Here is a 13,576-nt window from a genome sequence, read left to right as displayed (position 1 = left end):
TCGGCCTCCCGCCTCGAAGGCACCCCCTGCGAGACACCATTGATACACGATGATCAAAAATAAGCATGAATGGGTCACTATCAAAGTACTAGGCTTCGATCTGAGTTACCTGTGAGGCTGGAAGTATTCCGGGGTAATCGGCCGTAATGGCAACCAAGGCATTATCGATGCTTAGTTGGTGAAATACCCCATCGATCAGCTCCACCAATATGTCCGGATCCTCTTGGGAGGCCGGATCAAGGAACCGTTCCGGATCCTCGGGTTGCGGAGGTGGGCTGTTTATATCTTTTACGGCCTGGCGCAGTTCCTGCGTCGAAATCACAAAGTAAGATATCTAACCATGGGAGTACGGATCGGATGTGCAAAAAGGGAAATGTCCGCTTACCCAGCTTTGAGGATTGTTCATAGAGAATCCGTTCAACGGACTGACGCGGAGAAAATCCTCCTCTTCCTCCTTGTACAGCACGGACAGGATCTTCACCAGATCGGCAACCGATACCAGCCTCGTACGGCCGTGACGGGTGGCATCGTCCTCCCTGTTGAAATCCCACATGGGGTGGCCCCTATACTGGAGTGGCTGCACCCCCCGCATAATGCAGGTGGCCATGACACTAATCATGGTCAGTCCGGAATGAGCTAGCAACCTCATTCGGTTCATCAGGTAAAGGACGTCCCTGTTGTTTTCTCTCCGGGGGCTCCGTGGACGCCAACTTAGGCATTTCTTCAAGGGAGCATTGCTGAACTCCGGGAGGCCGGTCCGAATGGGATCCGGTAGCGGGGCGTCTCTATATAAAACCATTCCGAAGGCCAGTCTTCGGACGCCTTCTTCGGGGTTCCGGATAGATATCCGGTCCCGGCGATGCGCCATAACTCGGCTCCGCCCACTTGATATATTGACCCCTCATGAGAACGGGGTACGAGGCAGAATAATCTCTTCCACAGCGCAAAATGAGCCTCGACGCCCAAGAACAGTTCGCAAAGGGCCATGAAGCCCGCGATGTGCAGAATGGAGGCAGGCGTAAGGTGGTGCAGCAGGAGGCCGTAGAACTCTAGGAGCCCTCAAAGAAACGGATGTATTGGAAATCCGAGTCCTCTTATCAGATAAGAGACAAAGCATACCCGCTCTCCTTTGGAAGGATCGGGGACGCTCTCCGCTTGCTTTCCGCCCTTATAGGTGGCGAGTCCGGCTCGAGCCAGAACCATGAAGGCTGGGGGAAGAAATCCCTTGGTTTGGAGCGTCACTAGCTTGCTATGCGGGACTGAGCATCTCTCCCAATCCCCAGGCTGAGGGCCGGGAGCGTGAGAGGAGGAGCCGCGTCGACTGTCCATGATGGAATGGATTTTTTTGTCAGAGGCGCTCCGATGAAAGCTTGCGGAGGGGGGATGGTGTGATTCGGATCTAGATCCTCGTCTCTTTTTATAGGCGGCTCATTTGCGCAGCTAGGGGCAAAGTGTAAAAATACCCTGGCTTTTCGCATTTGTTCGACACGTGGAAGATGGCCATTATTGGGCGTGGAAGCCAAGGAGCGCAGCATTTATAAGAAGCCGGACACTATTCGACAAGTATATGGAATTTGGAGAAGAACCCGCCTCGCAATGCTGAGGACAATCTACGCGCCGGACTCATCATCATTGAAGCCTGGTTCGGGGGCTACTGAGGGAGTCCCGGATTAGGGGGTGTCCGGATAGCCGAACTATCACCGTCGGCCCGACTCCTGGACTATGAAGATACAAGATTGAAGACTCCGTCCCGTGTCTGGATGGGACTTTCCTTGGCGTGGAAGGCAAGCTTGGCGATACGGATATGTAGATCTCCTACCATTGTAACCGACTCTGTGTAACCCTAGCCCTCTCCGGTGTCTATATAAACCGGAGGGTTTTAGTCTGTAGGACGAACAACAATCATACCATAGGCTAGCTTGTAGGGTTTAGCCTCTTTGATCTCGTGGTAGATCGACTCTTGTACTACCCATATCATCAATATTAATCAAGCAGGAGTAGGGTTTTACCTCCACCGAGAGGGCCCGAACCTGGGTAAAAACATCGTGTCCCTTGTCTCCTATTACCATCCGCCTAGACGCACAGTTCGGGACCCCCTACCCGAGATCCGCCGGTTTTGACACCGACAAGAAGGGTTTGGAGGATTCAAACGCAATTGGAGACATGGATGTTTTTGTCGTGGTTCCGATAGGTGGTGCTATCGTACATCCACGTTGATGGAGACTTCAACCCACGAAGGGTAACGGTTGCGCGAGTCCACGGAGGGCTCCACCCACGAAGGGTCCACGAAGAAGCAACCTTGTCTATCCCACCATGGCCGTCGCCCACGAAGGACTTGCCTCACTAGCGGTAGATCTTCACGAAGTAGGCGATCTCCTTGCCCTTACAAACTCCTTAGTTCAACTCCACAATCTTGTCGGAGGCTCCCAAGTGACACCTAGCCAATCTAGGAGACACCACTCTCCAAGAAGTAACAAATGGTGCATTGATGATGAACTCCTTGCTCTTGGGCTTCAAATGATAGTCTCCCCAACACTCAACTCTCTCTCATGGGATTTGGATCTGGTGGAAAGAATATTTGAGTGGAAAGCAACTTGGGGAAGGCTAGAGATCAAGATTCATATGGTAGGAATGGAATATCTTGACCTCAACACATGAGTAGGTGGTTCTCTCTTAGAAATGGTAAGTTGGAAATGTAGGTTTGTTCTGATGGCTCTCTCCGTGAATGAAGAGGAGGTGGAGGGGTATATATAGCCTCCACAAAAAATCTAACCTTTACACACAATTTACCAAACTCGGTGGGACCGAATCAACAAACTCGGTCGGACCGATTTAGTAAACCTAGTGACCGTTAGGATTTTCGGTGGGACCGACATGCAACTCGGTAGGACCGATATGGTTAGGGTTAGGGCATAACGTAATCTCGGTGAGACTGATTACACAAACTCGGTGAGACCGATTTTGGTAATAAGCTTTCCAGAGAGTTGGTCAGGTAAACTCGGTGGGACCGATTCGCTCATTTCGGTGAGACCGAAATGTTACGAAAGGGAAACAGGGAGTTTACATTGCAATCTCAGTGGGACCGATCGCTCACTTCGATTAGACCAAAATGTTACGAAGGGAAACAGAGAGATTACAATCCCATCTTGGTGAGACCGAGATCCCTATCGGTGAGACCGATTTGCCTAGGGTTTGTGGCAGTGGCTATGACATTTGAACTCGGTGGCGCCGGATAGAAAGAATTAGTGGGACCGATTTTGACTTTGGGTTTAGGTCATATGTGGATGTGAGAAAGTAGTTGAGGGTTTTTGGAGCATATCACTAAGCACTTTGAAGCAAGAGGCTCATTAAGCAACACCTCATCCCTCCTTGATAGTATTGGCTTTTCCTATAGACTCAATGTGATCTTGGATCACTAAAATGTAAAATGAAGAGTCTTGAGCTTTTGAGCTTGAGCCATTCCTTTGTCCTTAGTATTTTGAGGGATCCACTTTCATCATCCATGCCATGCCATTCATTGAGCTTTCCTGAAATAATAGTCTTGGAATAGCATTAGCTCAACGAGCTATATGTTGTTATGAATTACCAAAACCACCTAGGGATAGTTGCACTTTCATAATCACATAGCGATGTGAACTAGATTATAGACTCTAGTAAACCCTTTGGTTATTGGTCACATGGCGATGTGAACTATGGGTGTTAATCACAGACAGATGTGAACTATTGGTGTTAAATTACATGGCGATGTGAACTAGATTATTGACTCTAGTGCAAGTGGGAGACTGAAGGAAATATGCCCTAGAGGCAATAATAAAGTTGTTATTTATATTTCATCATGATAAATTTTTATTATTCATGCTAGAATTGTATTAACCGGAAACTTAGTACATGCGTGAATACATAGACAAAACAAAGTGCCCCTAGTATGCCTCTACTTGACTAGCTCGTTAATCAAAGATGGTTATGTTTCCTGACCATAGACATGTGTTGTATTTCATGAACGGGATCAGATCATTAGAGAATGATGTGATGGAAAAGACCCATCTGTTAGCTTAGCATTATGATCATTATAGTTTCATTGCTACTGCTTTCTTCATGACTTATACATATTCCTCAGACTATGAGATTATGCAACTCCCAAATACCGGAGGAACGCCTTGTGTGCTATCAAACGTCACAACATAAATGTGTGATTATAAGGATGCTCTATAGGTGTCTCCGAAGGTGTTTGTTGGGTTGGCATAGATCGAGATTAGGATTTGTCACTCCGTGTATCGGGGAGGTATCTCTGGGCCCTCTCGGTAATGCTCATCACTACAAGCCTTGCAAGCAATGTGACTAATGAGTTAGTTACGGGATGAAGCATTACGGAACGAGTAAAGAGACTTGCCGGCAACGAGATTGAACTAGGTATGATGATACCGATGATCGAATCTCGGGCAAGTAACATACCGATGACAAAGGGAACAACGTATGTTGTTATGCGGTTTGACCGATAAAGACCTTCGTAGAATATGTAGGAGCCAATATGAACATCCAGGTCCCGCAATTGGTTACTGGTCGGAGATGTATCTCGATCATGTCTACATAGTTCTCGAACCTGTAGGGTCCGCACACTTAATGTTCGATGATGATTTGTATTATGAGTTATGTGTTTTTGATGACTGAAGTTTGTTCGAAGTCCCGGATGAGATCACAGACATGACGAGGAGTCTTAAAATGTTCGAGACATAAAGATTGATATATTGGAAGGTTATGTTCGGACACTGGAAAGGTTTCGAAAAGGTTCAGACATTTTCCGGAGTATCGGGGAGTTACCGGAACGCCCCGGGGATTAATGGGCCTTCATGGGCCTTGGTGGAAGAAAGGAGGCAGCGGCCAGATGGAGGCGTGCGCCCCCATAGCCCAAACCTAATTGGACTAGGGGAGAGGGCGCGCCCCCCCTTTCGTCCTTCTCCTCCACCTCTTTTCCTCTTCTCGTATTCCGGAAAGGAAAGAGAAGGGGAATCCTACTAGGACTAGGGAGTCCTAGTAGGACTCCCCCCTTTTGGCGCGCCTCCTTCTTGGCCGGCCTCCTCCTCCTCCCTCCTTTATATACGTGGGCAGGGGGGCACCCCAAGGTACAACAGTTGTTCTCTTAGCCGTGTGCGGTGCCCCCCTCCACAGTTCAACACCTCGGTCATATCATCTTAGTGCTTAGGCGAAGCCCTGCGTCGGTAACATCATCAACACCGTCACCACGTCGTCGTGCTAATAGAACTCTCCCTCGTCCTCAACTGGATCAAGAGTTCGAGGGACGTCATCGGGCTAAACGTGTGCTGAACGCGGCGATGCCGTACGTTCGGTAGTTGGATCGGTTGGATCGTGAAGACGTTCGACTTCATCAACCGCGTTAACTAAACGCTTCCGCTTTCGGTTTACGAGGGTACGTGGACACACTCTCCCCTCTCGTTGCTATGCATCTCCTAGATAGATCTTGCGTGATCGTAGGAAAATTTTAAAATTACTACGTTCCCCAACAATTTCTACTAAAGGGCATCCCCGTCGCCACACAACCCCAACCAAGACACTGAACCTAACAAGAACGAGAACGGCGTCCCTCCCGCCGGCAGTGGTCTGAGATCTTCTGCACCTCCATGGACCAAAGGCTAACGGAGATTTTGTTTTACTTGGTTAATAATTAGTAATCGCTGTAACTTAGTGTATTTCATTTATGTCCAACGATCAGGCCAAATTATTTTTTAAACTGTTACTCCTTTTTCTTTTGATTTTTTATCATAGTTTTGCTTCTTCTTCAATTGCTTTGCAAAAATTAGATCTTCGTACAAACATTGATTCAGCGATTGCTAAAAACATCTTTCACATCTGCTTTAACTTTTTCAGTGGATTGCTTTATTTTGGAACCTTGATAAGTGCCACAAGCGTGGCACATACACATGACAACCTTTAATATTTTTGACGATAATTAGTGGCGCGAGGATGTCAACTTTAGTTATCAATCATGTGAATTTTTTTTAGATATCAATTTTTACTTTTTTTGTTTTAGATGACAACTTGAATTGTAAAAAATGCAGGGCAGAAGTGCTTCGTGTCACAGTTGTGACATCATTTGAGTTTTTTTGTGCGCTGCGCCCATTGCGCCGTTCGTTCGTTCGTTCGTCATCTTCGTTCCGTTCTGAGAGTCTCTCCCCCAAAATTTTCCTTCGGGGCGGCAAGGTTTCTCAAAGAATAAAAAAAGACCCAGAGGCAGCGGCAGGAGCTTGCGGAGGCCACCGCTGCCGCCGTCTAGGGTTCAAGCTGGCAGATCGTGCCACCGGCACCGCCAGCCAAGTTCGCCCGCGGCGAGGACAAGCCACGACTGTATCCTGTGTCGGCGTTCCGCGTCAAAGAGAGAGCAGGTCTGAGCATACGATCTTCTTCGCTTCCGTGAAATTCGTTGGGGGGAAAGAGCGGTTGCTTCCAAATCGATCGCGCAGTTTCCTCTGATTCTCCTGCAATCCGTCTAGCCGCGTCAGCACTAGAGGAAACTACTGGGATTTCTCGAAATTTTGTTGCATGTGTCTGTACACACAGGGGTTCATATTTTGATAATTCTGTTAGAAATGTCGAATGCTACTAGCATGTTACTCACCGAATGTACTATGTTGAAAATTTCATTCTACTCTGTTAGACCGTCTAGCTTGTCAGGTAAACATGACTCTTATTTATCAGGCAGGCTATCAAAACATATTTTCATGCTAGTTACAGTTTTACTAATACTGGAGGTTACTGGGTAAAGTTCTTCGCTCAAATATTGTGAAGGTCAACAGCGAAGAAAGCAAATGAATAAACATCAGGAATATAGTGCTTTTTAGGCAAGTGTTGCTTTTAACCCAATTTTTTCAGAGTATGCCGTGGTAACTGACTTTTGCACATTTTTATATAAAGTACTGTACGAAATAGTTAGTTTATTCAACTTTTTCTTCCTGACATTTCCCTTGAACTCAAAGCCACAGGTCCCACAAGCAGTGTAAACATACAAATTAGAGTAAAACTGCTGAATGTACTTACAGATGGAAATTTCCATGGATTTTATTCGAGCAAACGAATTACAGAAATTTCATTTGTTCGCTCATGTAGTCCTAAAAATGTTTCTTTGATTGACATGACTTCAGTATAAACTTCTTGCATAGTTGGTCGGTCTTTTGGTGAATCCACAGAGCATTTTAGACCTAGTTTCACCAGTTGCATTGTACATTCTTGCATGCCGACCATTACATGTGTCCCATGGCCTGAAGGTTTACTTGTGTGTTCGCCCTGGTATTGTGGAATAAGATTGGGCTCTAGAATATCACCAATCTTGTGAGGAAATGCCAGTTCCACAAACTTGTGGAGACCATGTCCATCCTTAAACATCTTATCTGTTGGGTTCTTTCCGATCAGCATTTCTAGCAGAATAATTCCATAGCTGTAGACATCCCCCTCAGTAGACATTTTGCTACCCATGCCATACTCTGCAAAATTTGCAAATATGTCCTGTGAAATCCTTTCAGCTGCTTAATCAATTATATTTGATATTATTTTGAAAATGACTGTATTTGATTTTTTTCATTGAAAGCACATTACATTGGATACTTAATTTAGGTCTACATAATTCTGGTGCTCCAGTACATCATTTTTTTTTGGGTAAAGGTAAACATGATTTCCTTTTGGAAACAAAGGGCAGGGGGTAAACATGATTTTTCAAGGAAGTACAACTTAATTTGAATATATTGACAATAAAAGAATGAAATGTCTACTCACCTGGTGCAATGTATCCAATTGATCCTCTTGCCCCTATCAAGCTTTTGGATGGATGGTCATAAAGATACTTTGCTAATCCAAAGTCACCAACACGAGCACACATGTCATCGTCCAAAAGGACATTGCTTGGCTTTAGATCACAATGGATCAAAGGAGGCATGCATCTGTTATGGAGATAGTCCAAGGCAGCAGCTATGTCTGTCGCAATTCTTATCCTTAACCCAAGATTCAGTGGCCTTTTTGAGCCATGATTTTCTGTTACTGGATGAAGCCAACTTTCTAGGCTACCATTTGACATGTGCTCAAGAACTAGAGCTTTGAACTCATTTCCTGATGGATCAAATGTAGAACACATGCTTATCGCCCTTACGAGATTTCGATGGCGTGTGTTTTTCAGGGCCTCACACTCAGCAATGAAACTTTTTGATGCTCCATCTTGATCAAGCCTGAACACCTTGACTGCAGCTATGCGTGGTTCAGCCAAGAATGTACCTCTATAGACAGATCCACACCCTCCCACTCCAACCAGGTTAATAGAAGAGAAACCACCTGTTGCCTTGTATAGATCATGATATGAAAATCTTTTCCACCCCTCGGAATGCTGGTTGATCGGTTGTTTAGTTGCTTCCCGCTTTCTGTGTACAATGGCTATGGCACATATGAGTGAGACTAGAACAACGGTAACAATAGGAACCACCACCATTAGTACATATGAACTCCTTTTTCTTTTGAATGTAGACTTAATACAAGGTTGTCGTTGCAGCATTTGAGAATTTGTGCACAGATTTTTGTTTCCTTGGATGAGCACCAGACTTGAATTGCCAAACACACCAGTTGTAGGTACTGGCCCTTGAAAGTTGTTGAAGGACAGATTCAGAAGCTGCAAAGAACTGAATGACTCGAAGAAGCTTGGAATTTCACCAGACAAGCTGTTCTGCGACAGATCCATCTCAACAATGCCTCGCAGGTTCATAAAAGATCCAGGAATGCTACCTTCAAGATAATTTGCATCCAAACGAAGCGACTCCAAGTGAAGGCACTGGCCGAGACTATTTGGAATTTTTCCAGATAGCTGGTTGTTGGAGAGATTAAAGAGCTCAAGATTATTTAAGCTGCCAACTTCTGATGGTATCAGTCCGGTTAGTTGGTTATATGACAAGTCTAAGCCTTCAGAAAGTGAGGAAATAGAAAACAGTTTTGGAGGGATGCTTCCATGAAAGGTATTACAAGAAAGGTTTAGTCTAGTCAGGCTTCTGCATCCTGCTAAACTGGCAGGTATCGACCCACTTAATATGTTCTTCTCCAGATAAAGTTCACTTAGCTTCTCAAGGTTTCCAATTGATCGTGGGACTTCTCCAGAAAAATTGTTTTCTGCTAAATTCAGGACAAACAGAGACTGAATATTTCCAAGTGTAGCAGGAATATTCCCTGAGAGGAAATTTCTCTCCATATGAATAAGAGTGAGACTGCTGAGGTTTCCTATATCTGGATGTATGAAACCAGTTATTTGGTTATCATTCAGAAGCAACCACTGTAGGTTTTTCGGAAGATTGCCAATGGATGTAGGTAACTCTCCTTGAAGATTATTCCTATCCAAGTATAACATTTGCAACTGGGTGCAACTTGTTAGTGAGGACAAGAAAGTCCAGTCACCAGCTTCAAGCAGATTGTCACCCAGATCTAGAGTGGCCAAGTTTGTCAAAGACCCCAGAGAAGGAATGACACCACCGAATGCGTTATTGCGAAGGCCAAGGTATTTTAGGTCAGAGGCATTTGCCAAAGAAGCAGGTACTGGGCCATCAAACTGGTTACCTTGCATTACCAACTTCTGAATTCTCGGAAGTGTATAGCCAATGTTGGTTGGAATTCTCCCAGATAGCTGGTTGGCTCCAAGGCCAAGATAAGTTAGAGATGGGATTGCATATATAGTTGGAGGAACTGTGCCAGACAAGTTGTTATATGTCATGTCTAATACTTGCAAACCTGCAAGGCCACCTAAGCTCTCTGGAATGGTCTCTTGTAAGTTGTTCAGAGCAAGCAATAGGAAGGATAGGGAGGAAAAGTTCCCTAGTGAGCTAGGTATGCTCCCTGAAAGGTTATTGCTAGTCAAGCTAAGATATTTCAACGGCGAGGATGCTTGAGAGAAGGATGGGATTGACCCGGAAAAACCATTGTAAGAGAGATTTAAGGTGTAAAGCAATGAGCTATTGAATAGTGCGGGAGGGATCTCTCCATGGAGCTTGTTCGATGCAAGGTTGAGGTAAGCAAGCGAGGAGGAATTCGCTAGGAAGTGTGGAATTTCTCCTGTGAACGCATTGTTGTTGAGAGCAAGCTTGGTAAGACGTGAGTTACCTCCTAGGAACTGAGGAATGGTGCCTGAAAGTTTGTTCGTAGCAAAGGATAATATAGAAAGGTTCCGAAGCAAGGCAAACCCGGGAGGGATGTGCCCCTGAAGAAAGTTGTCACTGAGAACAAGTTGTTCGAGGGATGAACTTTGAGCAAGAGCTGAAGGGATCTCACCTTCCAGGAGGTTGCTTGACAGGCTTATGATCTCAAGGCGGGAGCACATTGACAGCTCATCAGGGATCATACCGCCAATGGAGTTGATGCTGAGGTTGAGGTGTCTGAGTTGCGCCAGGCGGCCTATCTCCGGAGGAATGCTGCCGCTGATCTTATTATCCGACATGTTTATCCTGGTCAAGAAACTGAGGTTGCCAATGCAAGGAGGGATCTGACCAGTAAGGTTCAGCGACATGAGGTCTAGGGCGACAACATGAGGCGCTGCGCTCTGCATGGTCCTGCACGTCACACCATGCCATTGACAGAAGCTCTGGGAGTCGTCTTGCCATGTTGCCAATGCTCCGGTGGTGAGGTTGCTGGCAAGGCCAGACTTGAGGCAGAGCAGCGTCTGTCGGTCGGCGCCAGAATTGTTCCAAGATGGAGGTGCAGCATCGAGGGAGTGCGTGCAGGGGAAGAAGAAGGCCACCAAAATGGTCGATAGAGAAAGGAGTATAGGGAAAGATGGTTCCATGTTAGTAGCTAGATGAAAATTGCTTCATGTGTGTGTTTTAGCTTGATTAATTTGGATTTAAGCGCATCACAGCGCTTTCTATATGTGGCCGGGGGTGGGGGTGGGGGTGGGTGGGGGGAGGGGAGGGGGGATGTACTTCTGAGTCAACAGTCAAAATGGCAACAAGTTGGCAAGTTGGTCGAGACATGCTTGTGCATTGCCATAGGATGCTCTTTATATATCTCTACTAAGTGCTTTTGAATATATTAATTTATTGATTTCATTATTGATCTTGGCAGGTTAGGGATTCAGAAGTCAGCACTGGCATCTTGAATACCTAAAGTTGTTTTCATGACACGTGTTTCTATTATATTAGTCAAAGAATTATTTTATAAGTCCAAGCCGCTGGAAATGGCTTAGTCAAACTCGAACGGGAAATGGATGAATCAAATACAAACTTTTTTGAAAGGTATGGCGAACAATTATCAGGCAGAGCATATCTTTAGGATTTACCATTTAAATATCAGTAGAGTAGATTGTAATCTTTTTGCCTGTGTGTTTTACCAGTAACAGAATAACAGACACAATGGTGCCTTCTTTGTTCTGCACCCGTGAGAATTTTCCAACATTTGTAGGAGCATATTAAGTTCCATTTGTAAATATTGATTTTTGCGAACTTTATCAAAATAGCTTAATTAATTACGATAGAAAACCACTTCTTTATATGAGTGGTCGCTTTCTGTCCCAGTTATGGTGGTTAGTTTAGTTGCCAAACTTCACTGACCTTGGCAAGTTTGAATTGCCGTCTTGTAACTAGATTAATGATACTTTATAGAATAGATACACATGTCTTTTGCACATTCCAGAAACAAAGATACAGGCGTCTAATCTTAACTTTCTGTGATATTGATACAAGCAGTTTGTCGCACATGCCTTCTTGGATAATCCAGGAAGGTACCGTGATGGTACACAAGTTGATCGCTTCTTCTAGCCACTTGGACTATAGTAAGTTTCTCTGACTTCTACTGCTCAATGGATGACCGCTCATGTGCCTTCCTGGATGATGCCTCCATGGGATGATGCACATTATATATGCACACATTTGGTGCCTAGTGTTCTCGACTTCTTTGTGCCTCGTCAAGCCAACTGAGCGAGCTTTGGGAATTGGGATTGACAACAATGACGACGATACCACCAGTTGGCTCTCCGCTCTCGGCCTCTCCTGCTGCTCAAAGCATCCCCGACCCTGGCCTTCCAACCGGTGTCGCTGCTCAAGGTACCGCCACCCCTGGCCCTTCCAGTGATGGTGGTGTTGCTGCTGCTGAAAGCAAGCCCGAAGTCCCTGCCGAACGCCCTATCAGCCGTGAGTACATATGTTTTTGCTTTCTTACTCAATTTCGCAATATTTGGTCTTTGCCATTTACAGCTAATTTGGTTCACGAATTAAGTGACACTATGTTGAACAACTATGTTGGTGAACTAGTTGTTAGTCAAGCAGTTTGAATGTCACGGGCACCTTACAAAAATCAACGAAAGAGAGTTTTTATTTGCAATTCAATCTAGCTTGTTTGTTAGGTTACAATATGTGAGGGTATGCAACAAATGGTAACGAGTACTGCAGGGATGCAACCAGTTAAAGCGGAAAGCTTTAGTTTTGTTTACGGAACAATGTAAGTCAATATTGTTGTTACCTATTTAAAGTTTTACCAAGCCTAGAAAATTTATTAACATCTACAATACCAAATTAGCTCCATTAGAAAAAAATGATTCGTAAAATGTTTATTTATTTATTTTATATGTGTGATAGTTACATATAAGCATGTTTTTCTATATACTTGGTCAAACTTACAGAAGTTTGACTTGTGACAAAACTAGAGCTTCAACTAATTTGGAATTCACATATACACTTCAATATATTTGATTACCTTAGTTAAGGGAAGCTTTTATAATATGAATGGCTGTGAAGTCATATAACAGTTGTTTTATTGGATGCTTGTGATTGCAGACGATTCAACTCCCAGGCCTCCCGTCTCCAACGCATAAGTTCTTGTTCTGCCTCGGAACTCCTACCTATTGTTGTGCTAGTTAAAGTATAATACGTTTGTTCCCTCTTGTTCAGTATACCCTGTGAACCCAAAATTGTAACTGGTGAATTCGGTAACTGCTGCACTTGTTCTTATAACTGATGTTGTTGTAAGCATGGAAATATGTCTTGAATACACGCATCTGATCAATGGTACTGGTACCTATGGGTCTAGGCAGTGTGATTCAGACACCCTCGGTGACATCATCCACCGGGAGTGCACGCGGAGTAAGATCAAGTAGAATTATTCTCAGGCTTGTACTTGTTCTCTTTTTTCAATGAAATGAAGCGCAAGGCGCTCATGTGTTTTCTTGAGCAAATAAACCCCATGGGGGCAAAGTGCAAACCAAAGGTGTGTTACTTGGGCATCCCTAGGCATCAGATCACTGATACTAACGCATCCATCAGACTAGTCTTGCAACGTTGGATCAGAAGAACGCGTTATTTTGTCAAATATTTCTTACTCTGCCTATGGCTTTTACTACTAGTAGTACACGTTTATATTTCAGGTGCACGCATGCCGACGATTCTTGGTTGTCGAGTGAAACTCAGAACGGAAATGCATGCATCTAAGAAAGAAAGCCTAGATAAACACATATCTATTGTACCAAAATCAGGACCCAAACCATCTCATTTCTGATCATGCACGATTCCTCATGAAAACATACTCCTATACTTCATCCATTCCACAATTTTTTTTT

At 44.6% G+C, this 13,576-nt stretch overlaps 1 protein-coding gene and 1 long non-coding RNA gene across 2 annotated transcripts; one reads left to right on the top strand and one right to left on the bottom strand.

Annotated features, from left to right (window-relative positions):
- Positions 1–6,272: 6,272 nt before the first annotated feature.
- Positions 6,273–13,195, top strand: LOC119341125. Its single transcript, XR_005164909.1, has 4 exons — positions 6,273–6,398; positions 11,092–11,261; positions 11,712–12,155; positions 12,798–13,195. It is a non-coding gene; the product is annotated as an uncharacterized LOC119341125 (long non-coding RNA).
- On the bottom strand, positions 6,933–10,840 carry LOC119341123 (probable LRR receptor-like serine/threonine-protein kinase At3g47570). Its single transcript, XM_037613007.1, has 2 exons — positions 7,783–10,840; positions 6,933–7,493 (listed from the first exon to the last, which is right to left on the bottom strand). The coding sequence occupies exons 1-2, from the start codon at positions 10,811–10,813 to the stop codon at positions 7,072–7,074; spliced, it is 3,453 nt and encodes a 1,150-aa protein (XP_037468904.1). The 5' UTR covers positions 10,814–10,840; the 3' UTR covers positions 6,933–7,071.
- Positions 13,196–13,576: the final 381 nt, after the last annotated feature.

The sequence above is a fragment of the Triticum dicoccoides genome, chromosome 7B (genome assembly GCF_002162155.2).
Source record: "Triticum dicoccoides isolate Atlit2015 ecotype Zavitan chromosome 7B, WEW_v2.0, whole genome shotgun sequence".
Taxonomy (NCBI): Eukaryota; Viridiplantae; Streptophyta; class Magnoliopsida; order Poales; family Poaceae; genus Triticum; species Triticum dicoccoides.
Note: the sequence above shows the minus strand (reverse complement) of the source record. Positions and strands in the feature narration are given on the sequence as shown.